Source organism: Doryrhamphus excisus, linkage group LG2 (genome assembly GCF_037039965.1).
Source record: "Doryrhamphus excisus strain RoL-2023G ecotype Guam linkage group LG2, RoL_Dexc_Guam_v1.1, whole genome shotgun sequence".
In the NCBI taxonomy this organism is placed as follows: Eukaryota; Metazoa; Chordata; class Actinopteri; order Syngnathiformes; family Syngnathidae; genus Doryrhamphus; species Doryrhamphus excisus.
The window spans coordinates 8,315,948-8,337,857 of NC_136358.1; the positions used below are offsets into that span (position 1 = coordinate 8,315,948).

Consider the following 21,910-nt stretch of genomic DNA (forward strand, 5'->3'; position numbering starts at 1 on the left):
CCGTGTTTCTCAGCGACAGCCCAGAAACCTGACTGATCTAGAGAAGATCTGTGTGGAGGAGTGGGCCAAGATCCCTCCTGCAGTGTGTGCAAACCTGGTGAAAAACTACAGGAAACGTTTGACCTCTGTAATAGCAAACAAAGGCTACTGTACCAAATATTAACATTCATTTTCTCAGGTGTTCAAATACTTATTAGCAGCTGTATCACACAAATAAATTGTTAAAAAATCATGCATTGTGATTTCTGGATTTTTCTTTTTAGTTTATCTCTCTCACAGTGGACATGCACCTACGATGAAAATTTCAGACCCCTCCATGATTTCTAAGTGGGAGAAATAGCAAAATAGCAGGGTGTTCAAATACTTATTTTCTTCACTGTATATGAAATCTGTCAGAGACTTTTTTGGTAAAAAATTTAAAATCAATACAAAAAATGTAAAAAATCAATACAAAAAATGTAAAAAATCTATAAAAAAATATCAAAAATATTTAGGAGGCTTAAGAACATTTTAGAGGGACTGAAGCCCCCCTAAAATAGGCCTAATGCCGGGGTCGACGTAGAAGTCCCAGCTGTCTTATGAGTGGCACACAAGGTGGAGAGAACCACCAAGTGAGATCCAGAAGCAGAGAGATGGAGTACTTGAACATAATGCCGGCACCACTGGAGTTGGCCTTCTGCTCGTGTTGGCTAATCAGCCGGTATTGTGTCGTGGGTCGAGTTGGCAGACGTGCAAAAACGGTCTCCAGCACCAAATCCAACCCAGACACTTGACAATCCAAATGTTGAATCACCGGCAGCAGGACAGAAATAATCATCCAGGCACCCAAAAAGATGGTAACAAGAAAACAACAGCTAGCAGGTTAATTGTTAAGCTGCCAGGACAATAAAACAACTCTTGAAGCTAAAACAGAGACTAACTAAGCTATGGTAATTCTCTGTGTAGACTTCACAGAAAACCGAGGTTCCACTGTATCTCGTTAATAATACATTATTTTTATTTTCACAATATGCTAGGGAACATTTATTAAAATCTGAGGGCTGAAAATAGCCCCATCGGGCCGCACTTTGGACACCACTCCCTTAGAAAAACATCTTATTTTATGCTTCCAATTCTGTGGGCACATGTTGGGGTAGGCATTATGAAATCCCACAAGTGCTGCATGTTCCTCACCTCTGTAGGGTGCAGCAGGAAACAACATGTCAGACAGTAACATCACCATGAAAGGGCTCATGACACCAAAAATATCCTTGATAAAAGTATTCACTGAATAAAACCTTTTTGTAATCTTGCCACCCGCCAGTAACCAAGGATAAATATGGTGGGAATGAAGCTGTAATGATCAAACGCCCCCCCAGGGAGTTTTCCGAACTGCCGCCATCTTAGCTGTGATGTCAGGCCAAGATTGTTCTCCGGCTATCAGACTCATCCTAACACAGCAATGGATGCACAGCATGGCGACAACCACAACACAATAATAACAGTCAATGATATTGTGTTGTGATGAGTCATTAAGATTACATTTAATATTAAGGTCCTTGTAATAAACCTTAATAAGTAGTAATTCAAGTTACATTAGAAATTAGGGTTAGATATAATTTCTACTGTACTGATACTGTACTTTTCCCACAGCATTTTAAACTGTAAATAAGTGCAACGTAATAAAACACTGTTCCTACTTTAGAATCAGTGGCTGTAGAGCAGCATTGTTAGCTGTTAATAGGTAGAGTACATAAAAGCAGGAGGTGCTAAAAGAGTGGAGGTTTGCCCTGGAAAGGAGAGGAATGAAGATTAGCCACAGCAAGATGGAGTATATGTGTGTGAATGACAGGGACCCAAGTGGAAGAGTGAGGTTACAGGGAGAAGAGATACAGAAGGTGGAGAATTTTAAGTACTTGTGTTCAACAGTTCAGAACAATGGAGATTGTGAAAAGGAGGTGAAGAAGCGTGTGTAGGCAGGATGGAACGGGTGGAGAAAAGTGTCAGGCGTGATGTGTGATAGAAGAACTTCAGCTAAAATGAAAAGGAAATGTATACAAAACTGTGGTGAGACCAGCCATGTTGTTTGGTCTAGAGACAGTGCCACTGAGGAAAAGACAGGAATCAGAACTGGAAGGAGCAAAGATGAGGATACTGAGGTTCACATTGGGAGTGACCAGGATGGATAGGATCAGGAAGGAGTACATCAGAGGGACATTACACGTTACAGACCTTGGAGATAAAGTCAGAGAGATGGTTGGGACATGTCCAGAGGAGAGATAGTGAATATATTGGTAGAAGGATGCTGCGTTTAGAGCTGGCACGTAGGAGGCATAGAGGAAGACCAAAGAGGAGGTTTATGGATGTAGTGAAGGAGGACATGAGGGTAATTGGTGTGAAGATGCAGAAGACAGGGTTGGATGGAGGAGATTGGTTTGCTGTGGCGACCCCTGAACGGAAAAACCCAAAGAGAAGGAAGGATTTATAAGCCTTTATAAGGCATTACTATAATTACCTGAGTATTATAGTCAATAAATATCCCATTAATGTTGATTTGATAAGTAAATCCATTCTTGAATAAATCCTTAAGAAGCTTATCAATGCAAATAAGCAATTAGAGTCGAACTTGAATTACTGCTTATTAAAGCTCATTACAAGGAAGTAACCATAATTACTAACACATTATTATTATTTCAAGAGTACACACTGTTTTCAACATGTACAGAATAAGCAGTGTCGGCTTTAGGAAGCCAGAGCTGTCTTGGTTTGTTGACAAAGCAGTTCATTGAGCATGTGACATAACACAAAAACACAAAAGAATGGACCTCAACAGGTAGGTTGCTTGACTGGCAGTGATTGACACTGACAGATCTATGCAGGGACTGCCAAGACGAGTGAGCGGCGTTCCCTGAAATTTGTCACGAAAACCCACATTATTATTCTAAGATTGGTAGAATATATCTACTGTACTTTAAACATGTGTGGGTTTTCTCCGGGTACTCCGGTTTCCTCCCACAACCCAAAAACATGCTAGGTTAATTGGTGACTCCAAATTGTCCATAGGTATGAATGTGAGTGTGAATGGTTGTTTGTCTATATGTGCCCTGTGATTGGCTGGCAACCAGTCCGGGGTGTACCCCGCCTCTCGCCCAAAGACAGCTGGGATAGGCTCCAGCACCCCCGCGAACTTCGTGAGGAAAAAGCGGTAGAAAATGAATGAATGAATGAATATATTCTCCAGGCAAAGATGTGCAACCCACTGAAAATGGCCCCACCACCCACTTTTGGGTCCCGACCCACCAGTTGAGAACCACTGGTCTAAACCATACCCCTTCTGACGCCCTTGTAAAATGATTGGGTACTGCCATCGTGACATGCTATTTTATTCTACTTTTTTTCAGGATTGTGATTAGCTAGAATGGCCTCTTTATTAGGTTGAATGAGATCCATTTCTCTAAATGTCCTCAGATTCTCATGGCACACACTGTAAATGATAATAGTACGTATGAAAGGATGATATTTGAATGTGGCCAGGCTTCGAGCTGCACTGATAAAAGTTGTGGATTCACGTACTGCCACCGTGACATGCTGTTTTATTCTACTTTTTTCAGGATTGTGATTAGCTAGAATGGCCTCTTTATCAGGTTGAGTGAGATCCATTTCTCTAAATGTCCTCAGTTTCTCATAGCACACACTGTAAGTGATAATAGTACGTAGGAAAGGATGATATTTGAATGTGGCCAGGCTTTGAGCTGCACTGATAAAAGTTGTAGACCGCCATGCTGAAGCATCGACATACGTTATGTGACCCAATTGAAATGTACTGTATCCTCTACTGCTTGGTGAGGAATGCTATATCAGGAAGGGACTAATCCTCAAAGGGCTTTCACGGCTTAATCTGCTCAATGATTCATTTTGCCTCAAAGCAGCTGAAACATGTGATAGCAATATTCTCTATCTCAGACCTTGGCAAGGCAAGACAACATGTCACAGGATAACAATGGCCATTAGTCACACGTTCACCTCGCCATTGACTGACATGAATGCACTGTATATAATCTATAAACATATGGCTATACAAGCCTCCGTCTCATCAGCCCAAAGCACCTCACGCCATTTTTCTACATCTCATCATCTTTTCAGATTTCAAACACAGTTACTGGCGTTGCAAGAATGACAATGACCTGCTTTCCATTTTTGGGGCCTTTTTTTTCCCTCCCAACAAATCCATAAAAAGCTTCCTGCAGTAAAATACAACAAGTGTTACAAAGGGTTGAGTAGAATGCTAACAGATGGCTTGTTAAACTCTTAGAGGTTGTTTTCATGGCGTCATTTAAAATTGAAGAGCCATTTGTGTCATATCGCGAAAAATATGACGTCTTTGTAGAGACATTTGTGACCAAATATACAAATCAAGCATAAAAACACACGCATACATTATGTAAATGCTGCAAAAAGCAAGTCGTCAAGAGGGAACGTCTGCCTTTTTAAGTATTGAAATAATAATGACAAATAATGGCGGTCTAGTTAAAAAAAAAAAAAATGCAACTCTCTGGAGAAAACACAAGCATATTTTAACACTCCATTACATACAGTTTGTTTTTTGCAGAATATTTGTATCACATGAAAAATGGAGATTCAGGTTGCTATGTTTTTAACCCTTTGGTGGCCAAGGTAGTTTTCAGCATTCTTACCAACTTTTGTGTTCACTTTTATACCTGTTTGTAAAGATTGTTAGCGCTAACAAACTCTGTGGTGATGCAAACTTCTTCCACCTACCCAAAATAAACTGGACAAGATATGACAGACCAGCTGGACCAGATGAACAACTGGGAGAGACCATTGGTGAGACCAATGTCAGAAGAAGATTTTGCCTTTCTGGAACCGCAGAGAGAGGACAGACAGTCCTGTTCAATGGCGAGTATTAATATACTCCAAGAAGGCTGAAGAAATGAAGGTAAAGAGGAAGAGGAAGCAAGAGGCCGAAGTGGAAAGTTCTTCAAGAAGGTTGCCTTGGAAGAAACCTCTGATTCATTCTCTGTTTCTTCTGGATCATCTTTGTCTGATGAGGATTTCAAAGGCTGCCATTCAAACCAAATGACCCCTAAGCCTGACCACGACTTCGGAGAACAAAAAGCCTTGGGCATGATCTCCTGCTCTGCATCCACAGTGCATCGCATGAGGAAAAAGAACCGAGAAACTGAAGCAAAGCGCATTGAAAAAAAAGTCTTCAGTGATCTACGTTCCCTTGTTCTCCACTGAGATGGCAAACTGATTCAAAGTGCTTCCATATCACGGATCTAAGAAGAGGATCGCTGTTGTGCTTACTGTACCAACTGTACCAACCAGCTTCTTGGAGAGTGATGGGACCGGGAGAGAAATAGCAGCTGGCTGGAAACGTATCACATTTCTGACAAGATCATCGGTCTCATTTGATACGACGACGTCCAACAGTAGCATGATTAGCGGAGCCTGCATCATAACTGAACAGTCCCTTGGAAGACCTCTTCTCTGGCTAGTGTGCCGACATCACATTCACGGGGTAGTACTGAAAACATTATGTAACTTTTTGGGGTCTCCCCCAGGTCCCGACATTTCCCTCTTAAAGTGATTCAGAGATAAATGGAACTTCTTGGAGAAGACATCTGTACCCTCAGCGAATCACAGAGGCTGATGACGATAGACCAAGGGCAGACTATCTCAAACTCCTTCAGCTCTGTCTTGTCTACCTGGGAGGATGGAGCAGAGATCTGTCTCCATTCAAGGATGGAGCCTACCATCAGGTGAGGTGAATGGCAAAGTGCAGACTACAACGATTGGCGATTTTTCGGTCTGAGATACTGGCATGAGGCAGTAGTCCCAAACTTTGCACCAAAGAATGACCAGGAATTCTTGCCAATTGTTCAGGTATTTGTGGATAGAGAACTCGGGTCAATGGCAGAGACGGTTCTCTGATGGTTCTTCGACCAATAAGTACCTTGGCAAGGTGGCCATGGTCAAGAACCTAAGCCATCCAGCAACCTCGGAAGCACTCAAGAGACTTCAAAAGAAGTCTTACGCTCTATGATGGTCTTTCCGAAATGGTGACAAAGCGAACACCGGAGACCTTTGGGGTCTTTGATGGTCACTACCAAGAATGTGGAACATTCCCTGCAAGATCCAAAAACTTGAGCTACCGTCTGCATGCCTGCAGGTCGCCAATGATACAGCAAAGAGAGGAGTGGTTTGAAGTCTGAACTTTCTGTGGTTTGAGAAAGAGTTGCTGCATCATCATCCTACGCCACTTATTATATTGTCTGCATTTTCTGCGTCACATGAAAGAGTTAAAGGAATATCCATACCTCCCCAGTTCTCCAGGCTGAAGAGGTTGCTGAAGTTGTGGCTGACAAACGGTGAGATTTGCTTCAAGTCGTGTGTGCGCACTCTGGTGGCCAGGAGGGACTGGTGGGCATCTCTGAAGGTGGTGTCCATCAGCAGAAGGCCTTGGTGTGCTCGCACGGCCTTGGCGAAACCCTCTGGACCATCACGCAGCAGGACGTCCCGGAATCCAACTGGAGGTTCTCCTAGGAATACAATAACATCTATTTTATGCTATGTTTTGTATAACCATACATCACAATGACCAACCACAACACATTTTAGAGTCATGTTGCGAGCACCAAGGACCTCTACCAGGCAATTAAACACGAGTACAAGCACAAGCTTACAAATATCGGAAGCCGAACGGCAATCAATCTCAACTGCGGCGTGGACATTCATCAATCAATTAGTCCAGTTAATGAGCTTCTATCTGCCTGCAGGCTTGTCCTCCATCTCACACCCCTCGCTTTCTTTCTTCTTTGCACAGTCCATTTGGTTCCTTCTTTAATTTTTGCTGTGCTTGCACTTGACCTTTTACGTCAAGCACCTCTTTGATAAAAATGAACTCCCGTGTGGAAGAGACACAGCAGTAATGACACTTTAAACTTATCAAAAATGAATCAGACCAGTGATTTATGTGCTCACACCCAAACTGGTGTGTATTTACAAGGCAGGAGAGCATTATGGCACGGGCTTATGCATAAATAATACAAATAGCAATAAAATGTCATTTACAGCTTGGAAATGGCTCCAGAGCACACATTATAAATCCATTTGTGTTGTGTGCTTTCAGTTTGTGCAACAAAAGGACGACTATGCTAGTTGTAGTCTAATGATGGAAGAACATGCAATTTGCCTGTTTATTACCTCCACCAAGAATATACTTTAATAACACATTAGATAGGCGCGGCACGGTGGTTGAGTGGTTAGCGCGTGGACCTCACAGCTAGGAGACCAGGGTTCAATTCCACCCTCGGCCATCTCTGTGTGGAGTTTGCATGTTCTCCCCGTGCATGCGTGGGTTTTCTCCGGGTACTCCGGTTTCCTCCCACATTCCAAAAACATGCTAGGTTAATTGGCGACTCCAAATGAATGTATGAATGTGAGTGTGAATGGTTGTTTGTCTATATGTGCCCTGTGATTGGCTGGCCACCAGTCCAGGGTGTACCCCGCCTCTCGCCCGAAGACAGCTGGGATAGGCTCCAGCACCCCCCGCGACCCTCGTGAGGATAAGCGGTAGAATGAATGAACACATTAGATATTATTAAATGTGTGTGTGTCTTTTGCCATTGTATGTCTTCGTCCTCTTTTAGAGCAGAGTGTGCAAACATTCATTCGAAGGTCAGCAGGCGGCCGTCAGAGTGTTCCTGCTTCACACAGCAATTGCTGCTGGGAATTCTTTGAAATCTGGACATGCTCACGCGGTTTCTACACCGCCTGATCAGTTCATCTATCCTCGTCTTCCCACCTGGCCGATGATTGCCTGTGTGTGTAGGGAGGATTAAAGTGCACACCTGACCAAACTCTCTCTTGTTCTCTTTTCATCATCCTCCTCTCCTTCCTCATCCCCCACTCTCTGCCGCCGCAGAGTGTGATAATACTGTCCTAATCCCTCTCTCCTCTCTCTCAATCCCTCAGATGAATGAAAGAAAGGATATATGCACATTACAAATCTCATTAGGAGGCTTTCGGTGTATGTGTGCATCCTTACACTCGGTGTGTACCTGGGGTGTGTTCATTTTGGGGGTTCATGTGTGTAAACAAGTTGAGGAGATGAGTGGGAACCGCACAAAATAAAACGCCATTCCATTCCATTAGCTATGCACGATGCGTATTATTCCCACTATTTTGTTATACATTCATATTTGGGTGCTTCTCTACACAATCTGCCATCTTATCCCTGATGTCTATATGCTATTGGTATGCTATTATTACAGTAAAAATGATGTCAAGCAGTGAGATTTTAATTACTGTAACTGTATGGCTGTAATTGTGTTTACTATCACGGTTCATGTCTTTATTGTTACTATTGTCGGACTGTTTCATTTCACTGATGTCATCTCCATTGTGACCCTTAGCCATCATTGACATTTAACTGTTCTGTTTGTCACTGTTGTTGTTATGGGAAGTCTTGTTGCTGCTGTTTTTGTCTCTCTCTCTACTGCCCGCCCCAGTTTCTCTTCTTCTTTTCTGTGTTTCTTCTTGCTCCGGTCCGGTCGCTCCAAATGCGCATAACAAAAACATCAAATAAAATTTCATGGTACAGGGAAGTTGTAGCCAACACCTTTCCTGACACAGAGCAAATCTGTTTAGCATGTAGGGGCATTTAGATCAACAATACTATCTGCCCCAATGGCTGGACGGGACAAAAAAAAATAAAAATAAAAAATACATTTATATTTGCTGCACGGAAAGCTTGCTGATAAGGAGAGAAGATTGATGGTGCTGACTACTTCCACAGCATCGAAACAGCATTTGAAAAAGACAGCAGATACAGAGGGGGAAACTATTTCATCGATCCATTTAGGCCAAAGAGCCTGACTCCTGAGCTTCTGTGTGGCTAAATGTACTTAATGTGAGCCTGGCTCGGTCGTTAAGTCCGTCCTGCAGGACTTGCTGAGAAACTTTGGGCGTCACAAATTGAACTGGCACCCTCTCGCTGCTTTACTCACCGCTCAGCGGAGTGTCCCGAGCCGCAAACATTCCCTCTGTGAGCGCTAAACGGAACCTTTTAGGAAGGCTTTTCCGCCCTAAAGCTATCCTGCTGTTGGACACCACATTTGTCATTCAGATGGAGCTTTTATACAAAGTGCCCTCAGGTTGCACGAGTGTTCGCCATTTTAGCACGTTGGGCCTTAAAGGGAGGCGAAACTTAGCCTCTTTGCTGAATACATTTAAATATGTATTTTATATATACTCGTTGTTAAGAAGGTGATGATACGTACCCATAGTCACGGGAGGAATAACAGGATCTATAGAAGATGGTTTGGCCTTCACGGGGATTGGTGTGGTTGGTCCGTTGACCATCACATGACCTGCACATTAAAACAGCACACCGCTTTAATGCAGCATGATGGACTACTGCACATGATGCACATGACACGGATAGTCTATGGCCTCACCCAGATAGTGCAGCAGCTTCTGGGCTCGGTTCTGGGTGGGCTTGAGGTTGAACAGTTCCTGGTTCTCATCGATGAACTGCGTGTCCACGGTGGAGTGGAGGAACTGATGGTTGGAGAAAACATTCTGGAGGAAGGGAATGTTGGTCTGCAAGTGGAGAGAAAGGAAGATACACATTTGAATTTTTCCACTTATGTTGCCAACAGGGCGGCACGGCGGTCGAGTGGTTAGCGCACAGACATCACAGCTAGGAGACCTAGGGTTCGGTTCCACCCTCGGCCATCTCTGTGTGGAGTCTCCCTGTGCATGCGTGGGTTTTCTCCGGGTTCCTCCCACATTCCAAAAACATGCTAGGTTAATTGGCGACTCCAAATTGTCCATAGGTATGAATGTGAGTGTGAATGGTTGTTTGTCTAGATGTGCCCTGTGATTGGCTGGCCACCAGTCCAGGGTGTACCCCGATTCTCGCCCAAAGGCAGCTGGGATAGGCTCCAGCTCCCCCGTGACCCTCGTGAATGAATAGAAAAATGAATAAATGAATGTTGCCAACAACTATTCAAGTCCCAAGGTTGTTTTTGCACCTGTCAAATATTGTTCACAAAATCTGTCTTAATCTTAGCGACTGCTTTTCCTTCACTGAAATAACTCACCCATCTCACAGGTGTGGCATATCAACACGCTGATTAGACAACATGATTGTTGCACAGGTGTGCCGCTGTATGGCCACAATAAAAAGCCATTCTAAAATGTGCCGTTTTATCCCACAGCACAATGCCACAGATGTCCCAAATGTTGAGCGGGAGGGTAATAGGCATGCTGACTGCAGTGATGTCCACCAAACAGCCACCTGGGAAGCTCATCTTCATGCTCAATGTTCTCATTGGGGGCTCAAGTTGACTTGACGGGGCACATGATCACATTCGATGGTGTGTAGCACTTTGGAGTTGTTAAAGGATGATCTCTTAAAGGATGATTCCAGGTTTTTACTGTACAGGTCAGACGGCTGACGGGCATGTATGGTAAGGGTCGGCAACTTTTAGCATCCTCTTCCATCTTTATTGGTCCAATCCTTGACTTGACACATTTTTTAATTTTCTCAATCATTTTTGTTTATTTTTTAATTGGATTGATATTTTTATGGGGCAACACGGCGGTCGAGTGGTTAGCGCGCAGACCTCACAGCTAGGAGGACCAGGGTTCAAGTCCACCCTCGGCTGTCTCTGTGTGGAGTTTGCATGTTCTCCCCGTGCATGCGTGGGTTTTCTCCGGGTACTCCGGTTTCCTCCCACATTCCAAAAACATGCTAGGTTAATTGGCCACTCCAAATTGTCCATAGGTATGAATGTGAGTGTGAATGGTTGTTTGTCTATATGTGTCCTGTGATTGGCTGGCGACCAGTTCAGGGTGTACCCTGCCTCCCGCCCAAAGACAGCTGGGATAGGTTCCAGCACCCCCGCGACCCTCGTGAGGATAAAGCGGTAGAAAATGAATGAATGAATGAATGATATTTTTATGGATCTAACAGTTCTTTCATGTATTCTCCATCTGTGAACGGCTTCCCTCTCCTTCCCATCTCATATGCAGCCCAGTGTTGCCAACTTGGCCATTTCTTCGTTAAATCTGGTGATTTTCCAAGCCCTCTTGGTGACGTAGTATATATTCCCAAAAGCGACTAGTGACAAATGTAGGGACTGGTATTTGGAGATGTAAAAGTGAATTTGTGTATTGACATCATATGTGATGTGTTCCAGTTGCTGTCAACATCCAGCCACTTTGCATATTGAAGAGGAGTGAACCAACATTCCGCTGGTCTGATAAACTGTATGTGAATGTGTTCCACTGCGGCATTTCCACCCCAGGTTCCACTCCAATAGAATAAAACTGCACACTTTGAAGTGGCCTTTTATTGCGGCACACCTGTGCAATAATCATGCTTTCTAATCATCTTGATGTGCCACATCTGCGAGGTGGATGAATTATGAATGCTCGCTATCACAGATTTACACAGATTTCTGAACAGTGCTGGAGAGAGGTAAGCCTTTTGTGTAGATATAAAACAACATTTAGATCTTTGAGTTCAGGTACAAGTTCGTACGATGACGTGCTTTGTTAGCTTGCTTATACTAACTTGTTTTATCTTGCTACAATGCACAGAAAAGAGAAATACATGTGTTTATGTTTCACATAGGGATTGTAAATGATGAGCAAACGTCTGCTCTGCAGAGTTAACAGTTATAGTATGAGTCCGAATTATCCAAAAGTGTCTTTCCATGTAAGCCACAGAGTCGTCTTAAGTGGCTTCACACAAAAAACCAAACCCCTGCTGCTAGTCGACCCAGCCTGCCTTTTATTTAGAGCGCTCAGACAGCTTGGTCCCCAAAGACCCCCTGGGTATTGGGTAAAAAGAAGCCTCTCCTCTAAACCCACGAGTACATCATCCGCCTCCGTGTCTCTACAGCCGTTGGAGGAATAGATCATCCTCACACACACTGAGCACACATGGGAAAGCATGAGACAGATACAGCATCTTGGCTAGTTATCTGGCACACCTGAGGTGATTGGAGACAATTGTTTCCGCCATCACTCAGCAATCCCGCTATTAGCAGGTGCACTAAATGCAGCATACATAGAAAAAAATACAAAAATAACGCAGGTCATTAGCAAGCCTGTGAGAGCGCCATGGAGCCCAGCGATGGATGTGCTAAGGCATGGAATCATGCAAGGTGGTCATGCCAACACACGCCACAATGAGACGCAATTGTCCCATTAGGTGGCACCCAAAAAAAAATTATAGCTCTAAACAGAGGAAAGTGAGACAAAAATGTGTCAGCTTTTGAAGCAGGCAAGCATAGAGAGCATTTCTTTTTGCGATGGTGTATTATTAGGACAGAGAAGAAGACAGCATGCCAAGCCTGGGGCAACAAGCAGTGTGGACTACAAGAAAGAAAAAAAAATGCAAAAACTACAATATGACTCCACCATTCCATTTATAGGCCATCCCATAGTGATATTATGAGAATGTATGCTACTCATGCAGATAGCTGTCTCTGAGGACAAACAGGTAACCTACAAAATATCGATTTGGTCACATTTCATTGCATCAAAACTCCACTCTGTAACTCGGCAACAAATCCACAGCCTATCCTGTCTCGCTCGCTTTATTTTCTCCGCCGTGTAGTATCCTTCCTCCACAATAACACAGCAGGTTTGCGTGATGTTACATGGTCATGTGACACAGAGTGACCAATTATGCCTGTTTTAAATATGGTGTGTCATTCTTTTATCACTGGTTTTTATGCTGTGATTCAGCCTGTCATGTGACTAGTGATGTTGTTAATTATGTTAATTATGTAGTTCCATGTAAAAGCAAGCATCCTACACGCTCCTCCCAGATGGTACAAATAATATATAAATGAAAGTAATTAATATACTTTCTGGTCCTTCGCCTCCAAACAGGAAACCGTGGAGCTTTTCTTCCACAGAACAACGGCATGAAAGTAGTGAGACCTTTTGTCAGTTATACAGTCCCTCTGTGGGTGGAGGCGGGGCTGCTAGCATAACACAATGAGCAAATGAGTGTAACGTAGTTGAAATTAAATCAGTAGATTGCAAGGTATTGTCATATTTTTATACATTTTATAATTTTTTTAAAAATATATTTTATACATATTTTTATACTTGAATTGTATACAGTACTTGGTTAATATTATTTAGGAACTGCAACAAATGTAAATAATAATAGTAAGTAATAATAAAATTATTTATGATGCAACTGGGGCGGCACGGCGGTCGAGTGGTGGTTAGCGCGCAGACCTCACAGCTAGGAGACCAGGGTTCAATTCCACCCTCGGCCATCTCTGTGTGGAGTTTGCATGTTCTCCCCGTGCATGCGTGGGTTTCCTCCGGGTACTCCGGTTTCCTCCCACATTCCAAAAACATGCTAGGTTAATTGGCGACTCCAAATTGTCCATAGGTATGAATGTGAGTGTGAATGGTTGTTTGTCTATATGTGCCCTGTGATTGGCTGGCTACTAGTCCAGGGTGTACCCCGCCTCTCGCCCAAAGACAGCTGGGATAGGCTCCAGCACCCCTGCGACCCTCATGAGGAAAAAGCGGTAGAAAATTAATGAATGAATAATGCAACTGCTACTACTTAGTAACAAATTGTCTGCACACTGGAAACGCTATGTATAGCTACCAGGGAACTAGTTAATATACATTGCATGACGGGTTTATTGGAACTTTCGGACCTGTTAACCAGGCCAGGTTTCATTGGATTGCCATCTTATCGAGCAGGCCTGCAGCATACAGACTGGGAAGCGTTGAAGGATTGAGCCATACCTCTACCACTATACGCTATTGTACTATTATTGCTTTGTATTACTGCGCTACACAATCACATAAATGACTCTGTGTGCTGGAATAATGCAGTACTTATCAGTACATTCTGAGTACACACTTTCTACAACCTCACTAAAGTCTATTGCATGTTCAAGATGCATATTATCCACTTCTCAAGGTCAAATGGTGATAGAACGAGTACTGGAGTTTCCCAAATGAGTTATGTTGATGAACTTGATTTTATTGAGTTTTTATTGGCCATTAAGCCACTGTATAAGGCCAAAACAATGATACATTTGAGAACCATAAATCCACTGACTGGCCAAAGCATTCGGTACACCTGTACACGCCAAAGGGACCCTCAAACAATAAATGAATGCAAACACAGGTGTTGCTAATGTGTGCATTATTGTCTGCTGCTGTTAATGAATAAAATAGAAATGCTATGAATACATGGAGCTTTGTCCTTTTGCACGCTACTGTATCAGATCAATGTGTTCATTAGTACGCTGCTCTGAATGCCTGGTGGCAGACTGCATGAACACGCACCTTTCTTCTCATATTTTACATCACACACTTATTTAGCTCCCCACGACAGACACCCCTTCCCTGATTTGGATGCGCAGTAACATCCGTTTGGATACGGCTCTCAGAGTTTATGCTGGCTGCATACAAATTAAGCATGCACATACACATACACACACACACACGGCATCTCCCAAAAAGCTTTTCAGTCAGATAAGTGTATCAGTGGCACATCCCTCAACCCCCCCAAAAGATGACACGGGCTTACAACTGGCCTCATGTTTATTCTCAAGGAGTGTTGCGTATCATCAGATAAGGCTGCTCTATTGCCACTTTGCCCGCAGACACACACTCAGCTTGTTGCTTCTGCTGCAATCGACATTGCTGCCTGTCTTTGACAGGTGCCGCACTGCAAAGCGCTGCTAACTCTTGCAAAGGCAAATTTGTCATGACTGGAATTGCTTGTGAGATTTTGGGTCATGGGAGCTAGCTGGTTAGCACTGTAGCTCCAGTATACAAATTCACTACATTCAAACCTTTACCACTGGGGACTCATTTTAGACCAGCCATCACCAAATGGAGGATCTCGGCCTGGATCTGGACCCTTTATGGACACATGACCAATTAAAGTGAATGTAAAATATATTAAAATATAATCAAGCTTGCAGACTGATTGCAGCAGCTGTTTGCCGCCGCAATTATTCCTGTTATTACGGTAAAACAGTATACACTCAAAACGAGCCAATTCAATTTTTTGTTTACCATCCAGCCATCCATTTCCTATGCCGCTAATCTTTGAATAGAACCATGGCTGGCTCAAAAGTAAGAAGTTGATCGGGAAAAGTGAACATTTAACATAAATGCAATTTAGGTGCCAAAATAAATTCAAGGGCAAAATAAGGTCGGGACCTTTTCTGTGGAAAAAAATGTGGACCTGACTCAATTTTAATTGGAGACCCCTGTTTTAGACCCTTTTTGTAACGTCTAAATGCTCCAAACACAGAAATGATTGTAAAGTAAAAACACAGAAACACATGCAATAATTAAATGCTGCAGTAACATAAGACGCTGAAGGATGCAGAAGAAAATTCTGCAAATTCAATCCCCAAAAACAGCTGTATAAGAAAAATGCTGCAACTTCATGGAGTTAGCCAGGCTAGCCTGACCTTTAAAGACGTGAACGGGATACCCAGAAGTAAGTCAGTAGAATGAAAAGGTACACTTTTCTTTGTTATACTTTTGAGCATACAATTTGATTGTTGTATAATACTGGACAAAAATGGCATCTTAAGTCTTTGAAGAGTGACATCCCTCCGTTCTGGCGCCACTGGTAGATTTGCTAACTTTATGCTCTCTCTCATACAGTGGTTTTAGGGGCTTGTGTCTGTTTTGGGCATTTGCAGCAATTTTCTTTTTATTTGTTTTTGATTCTGCAGCTTTTGTGATTGTAGCATTGTTACGCTGTTTGTGTAGTTTTGGATCTTTCCTTGTGTTTGTACGTTGCTTTGGCTTTGGCCGCCTGTTGGCCACTTTTGTTTGCTTTATACATTTCCTATGTTTCCTACGCTGGTAAGACCAGCCATGTTGTTTGGTCTAGGGACAGTGCCACTGAGGAAAAGACAGGAAGCAGAAATGGAGGTAGCAGAGATGAGGATGCTGATGTTCTCATTGGGAGTGACCAGGATGGATAGGATCAGCAGCCTTGGAGATAAAGTCAGAGAGGCCAGAGTGAGATGGTTGGGATGGTTGAGATGGTCCAGAGGAGAGATAGTGAATATATTGGTAGAAGGATTCTGCCATGGAGGAGGCGTAGAGGAAGACCAATGAGGAGGTTTATGGGTGTAGTGAAGGAGGACATGAGGGTAGTTGGTGTGAAGATGCAGAAGACAGGGTTGGATGGAGGACATCGATTTGCTGTGGCGACCCCTGAAGGGAAAAGCCCAAAGAGAAAGACGACGAAGACACATTTCCTACATTAAGGCACCTGATGAAGCAGGGACATTAAAAATGAAATTGCAGCAATCACCTGATTACGGTGTACACATGAAAAAGATCTATTTGTCACAGCAAGATCTTCTAAGGAGTGGAGTTTCTTGAGCAAACTTCCAAATAATTGACCATAAGGTGCCACAAATGATGGCATTTAGTGCCAAAAACTAGTATATTTATTAGTGTATGGCAGGGGTCGGGAACCTTTTTGGTGAAGAGAGCCATGAAGGCCAGATATTTTAAAATGTGTATCTGTGAGAGCCATATACATTTTTTTAAACATTGAATGCAATAAAATGTGTGCATTTTTATGTAAGACCAACAGTTTTAGATAATGGGCTCTAATTATGTAGACCAGGCACACTACCCCACGCCAATGGGGTGTGGCCAGCACACTTTCGTGAGCAGCGCAGTGTCCAACAATAAATCAAATACTTGCTGCCATTAATACAACTTCTGCTGCTGCATAGTTTTGCACCGTACTCCGTAGACGTATTTCATTCTTTTGGCCATCTTCGTCAGAAGGCTTGGTTCTGCAGCTTTAGCTATTTGACTAAAGGAGAAAAGTTTATATTTACATGTTGACATCTCAATGACCGAGGTAGACTACCGCATTACCCAGTAATAATCAAGTTTTGGTGTTTGACCTGGAAAATATCATCAGGAAAGATAGATATGGTTGGCCGTATTGCAGTAGAAAATAGATGGACGAATTAAAATGCATAAGGAAGTTGTTGATTTTGAATATTATTTTTAACAGTCATTTCTGTGATGGTTTACTTTAAAATGTTAGCAAAAATACATTTTTATTGTGGTAAGAAATGCTTGAGAGCCAGATACAGTCATCAAAAGAACCCTACCTGGCTCCCGAGCCATAGGTTCCCTACCTCTGGTGTATGGTGTAGGATCATGACTGGGACACCCCAGGGTTGGTTTTCTTGCAAGTAAAACATTTTTTGGTACAATTTCCTACTAAATATATCATTATGGTTATCATTATTATTATTTGCTGCAGTGGTTAACAGTTACTTGTGTGTTGCCAGAACTCCTTAAGGCAAATAATCCGAAAAAGGGACAAGGGCACTTTTGGGTCTGACACACGCCTGATCTCTGTGTCGGCCCCCCCAGCACTAACACCTCCCCTTCTGTGTGCTCCCTCAGTGATTAGGAGCTGAAAGGAGGTGCTGTGAGGTCATTCATCTTTTTTCCTCCGTCTCAACTCAGCCCCATCTGTCACGCTGTAAACGCCAGCACACACGTGCACGCACACGCGCAGGATGCAGCCACAAATATAGCGGAGTAGACAAGAAATAAGCATGCACATTAACATATGAGGCTTTTATAGGGAGCCACGGGCGGATCACAAGACAACATGAAATGCATGAATTGGAAGTACTTATATAGACACACACACACACGCAAGCACTCACGTATTTATAAATACACAATCACACAGTCAATTCTACAGTGCTTGGTCCCAGCTGGCTGCTAATAACTCAGCTCAGCATCCACTGATTGGCTGGTCACACGGTCAGCAGGGGTTCACTGAATGTGTTCACTTGAACTTTGTGTAAGTGTGTGTGTGTGTGTGTGTGTGTGTGTGTGTGCTTAGTTACCGGAAAAAACAGCTAATGTGTGTTTGTACACTTCTGAATAAATAGATCTGCTAACCACCATTTCATTAGGTACACCCACACACTTTAAGGCAGGTTTTATTAACTCAATTATCCTGGGGGGCTCATTTGCAATGAACTATCATTCTTTTTGGGGATTTATCCTATCTAATGTTATATTTTTACACTCCTACCTCACCACAGCATAAATATCACAATTTATATGTAAGAGTTGAAAGAGAAATTCATCCTTAATAGCAAAAATAGTAACATTAATTGACAGTGTTAGAGATATTTAGAGTGGGAAATAAATGTCATACTGAGATGTGGTTGTAATATTTAGCTTTAGAAAATGAATGAATGAATGCTTGCAGCGGCGGCACGGCGGTCGAGTGGTTAGCGCACAGACCTCACAGCTAGGAGACCAGGGTACAATTCCACCCTCGGCCATCTCTGTGTGGAGTTTGCATGTTCTCCCCGTGCATACGTGGGTTTTTTCTCCGGGTACTCAGATTTTCGGGTTTTTGCCCACATTCCAAAAACATGCTAGGTTAATTAGCGACTCCAAATTGTCCATAGGTATGAATGTGAGTGTGAATGGTTGTTTGTCTATATGTGCCCTGTGATTGGCTGGCCACCAGTCCCACGACCCTCGTGAGGAAAAGCGGCAGAAAATGAATGAATGAATGCTTGCAAAGAGACAACACGTCTTGATGCAGTTCCACTGGCAGCTGTCCTTGGTGCTGACCCCTCTGCTGCTGTGTACAGCTTACAGATAAAGAGACAAAGTCCGTCATTGAGGGGGATGACAATAGATGAGAAGAGAGAACACCTCAAGCACTCAGGCGCTCAAATCTTTAAAAGAGAAACTAATCCTTTTTTTCCCCTTCGCTCTGAAAGTGACGAAACATACAATCCTTTCTTAAGTGTGACGTCAAAATGCCCGGCAGCAACACCCCATACCGTCTTTCCAGCTCAGATTTACCCCTTAGGTGCGGCGAAGTAGTCTTCCCGCTAAGAGCATGTGCAGTGTGTGTCAAAACATGCTAATTTGCGAGCGCTGCTAAAGTTCACTCCACTCAATCTTGTGGAGGCTGATTGGAGTCAATGTGGTGGTGTGTGTGTGTTGGAGTGGGGGGGGGGGACATGAACGTGACGATAGAAATAGAATAGTCACTCAGATTTGTCCATAATTACATGTCATTGCCATGGCAACGGATGTTAATTCTCAAGTTTGGCCTTTCAAGTGTACCGTTCCAACAACTCCACTGGAGATCGAGTCCAACTTTGAGAATCCATGTCATTGTAACAGCTTAATTAAAGATGCCGGAGGTGTCAGCTAGTGAGAAACTTGAGTCAGCTTTTTGGCAGCATTGTCTTGATGAGCGCTCTGTGGGCTGTAAATAAACTTCAAGTGTGATACTTCAAGTGACAAGCTCACTTTGTGAAAAGAAACGCTCTTTTCTCCCACTGTGGAAAACCTCTTAATGTGTTGTCTGATGGTGGAACAAACTAAGCTCAAATTGCTTTGCTACAGTAACCAAAGCCCAATGTAAAGTCGTGCGAGATTAGATAGATAAGCCAGTAAGAGTTAAGCAGAAGGTAAAGGCCAATCATCAGTCCTCCTTCCGCCTTTATTCCTGCTGTAAATCCCGCCAGTACATTATGCATGGCAAGTCACTCTTGGAAACATTTGCCTTGCATCTTTGATTTCCCCATCCGGCCGCCACATCCCTGAAGTAATTTCTGCTGTAAAATCGGAGTGTATCCGTCAAGCTTTTTAACACGGAGAGAGCCACACAGACAAATGAAAGCGCCACAGTTTTTCACTGACCACTTCCAAGCGGCGAGGAAAATATCCTGGCAGCAGTCTGCAAGTAGTCATTTAGGAGAACATAGTACTAATCATAGCATAGCACAGATAAATGAAGTACAACGACATGCACATTGATCCGAGGACCAAGCTAGAAGGCGTGGCTTCCTACTCTGGCGTGTCCTTGTCTTTTCATTACGTTTGGATTGAGACAAATAGATGAGAACTGCCCTCAGCCTCCCACTCCAAAGCATTTCGCTCCAACATCACAGCTGAGGAACAGTGTGGATGTGTGTGGCGACCATGCCCTGATTTGTATGTGCAATCATGTGAGCCTGCCAACCTCTACCCGATTGTGTGCATATTTAAACCTGCTGTGTGTTTATATTGTGTGCTGGTTAAAAATAGTCTCATGTGCGAAGTGTAGAAGCGAATGATGCACAGGTGTGCAACAATATTTGCTCTGCATCCTTTCATAAGTCTTTTCTATTTAGTCAGCAGTGGAGGGTTTTCAAACATGAAGCCTTTTTAAAGTCATGCCACACCATCTCAATAGGATTCAGGTCAGCATATTTTGTTACGAATAGTAGGCTGTATTCAACAACAAAACATTTTCTGCAAAAATGCGAGTGAGGGCATGATGACTGTATTTTTTTGCCAATGAAGTCAAGACAGAACTAAATCACCACAGCAGCTCTTCCTTAGAAATATAAAATAGCATATTAAAACAGAAGAAGCAAAATAATATTCACAAATGGAGGAACATGATGTCAACAAACGAGCATAGGTTCAAAAATTCTTTATTATCGCCCTTTGTCAGTAAATGCGCAACATCGACAGCTGCTGATTTAAAAAAAAAACACAATCACATTAAAGGGGACCTATTATGCTTTTTCCACTTTTTTGACCTATAAATGTAGTTAGAATGTTGTATTCTCATGTTAAACCATGCCAAAGTTTCCGATAAAGAGGTTTACACATTTGGAAGTGAACCTTGAAAGAAGTTTGGAATGGCTCTAAATGCTCGGTTTCAGAGGGTGTGGTAAAATTGTTCTTTTGTGATGTCACAGCGGATGGGCTTCCTTATATGAGTGTGGCTGTAGGCGGGCTAGGCTCTCTGTTCTCCCCAAAGCTCTGCTTCCCTTTGTACGAAACAAGCTCAGGCAGAAGCTATTGTATTTGGTGATTCCCACCAAGAGAAATATATTTTCATCTGTCAATGGTATTTCACACGGGACTGTTTTCGTGAACGTGAAATATCCACCAAACTATTGCTAAAGCCAGAAGCAAGGCGCTCTCACCGGAAAAGGTGTATTAATGTTGGATACGCCATGTGTCCATGGAGGTGGAGAGAACTACAGTGCTCAGTCTGGAACACGGTAGTCCCGCAAAAAAATGTGTAATGACCACATTTTCTCGACAGATGTTGTGCCAAAATTGTCTGCAGTTAGTAAATGTGGCGCCATCACGTCCAGCTTCTGAGCTCCACAGCACCAGTGGTACCTCTGACAAAGTGTGTCTGACAATGAGTGCTCCTCCTTGGGCAGGCGAGGTTAGAGGAGCAACAGCGTTGCCTACTCTTTGTTCATACACGGTAAGTCAGGGTTCTCCAACCAGCCAGTAGCTCCTAAACACTTTTCAATTAGCTCTACAAAGACTTTATTCTTTTATTATTAACTCCTATACTCACTAAATTAGAAAGTATTGCTTGTAGTAGTTTGGAAGTTCTTTGGCAATGTGACCAATCAGAGCGGAGTGGGTGTGCTCGGAGGCGGGCCGTGGGTGGAATAAATCAAAACAGGCCGTTTTAGCGGGAAGCACAAATACGTTTTCCACTTTTCTGACCTATAAATGGCATATTAGTAAAAGTTGTATAGCGCAGCTGTGAGAGTGCCCGATCCAAAACCAACCAGAGATGGTTGGTTCAATTCCCAATTTTAGCTCAAGCTACGAATTTACTCTTATTTTCATTCTACATTTTAGCGTATTTCCACAGTGTTTCAGCCCAGCTTTGGCTTCTGAACGGCAGTTGGCAGTAGTCAGGAAGTAGTTTGTGAGTGTGACCAATCACAGTGGAGTGGGCGTGCCCACAGGCAGGCTATTGGTGGAATAAATCAAAACAGGCCGTTTGGTGGGAAGCACAAATCCAAGGAAATACAGCTGGAATAGG

The 21,910-nt window shown here is 43.1% G+C and overlaps 1 protein-coding gene across 1 annotated transcript in view; it reads right to left on the minus strand.

Moving 5' to 3' along the window:
* The window catches only part of pcxb (pyruvate carboxylase b), a 219,111-nt gene that overhangs the window by 33,358 nt on the left and 163,843 nt on the right, over positions 1-21,910 (minus strand). The window contains exons 13-15 of the mRNA XM_058066386.2: positions 9,462-9,606; positions 9,285-9,374; positions 6,321-6,542 (exon numbers count right to left, since the gene is read on the minus strand). Coding sequence (XP_057922369.2) covers positions 6,321-6,542; positions 9,285-9,374; positions 9,462-9,606 — 457 coding nt within the window. The remainder of the gene's footprint in view (positions 1-6,320; positions 6,543-9,284; positions 9,375-9,461; positions 9,607-21,910) is intronic.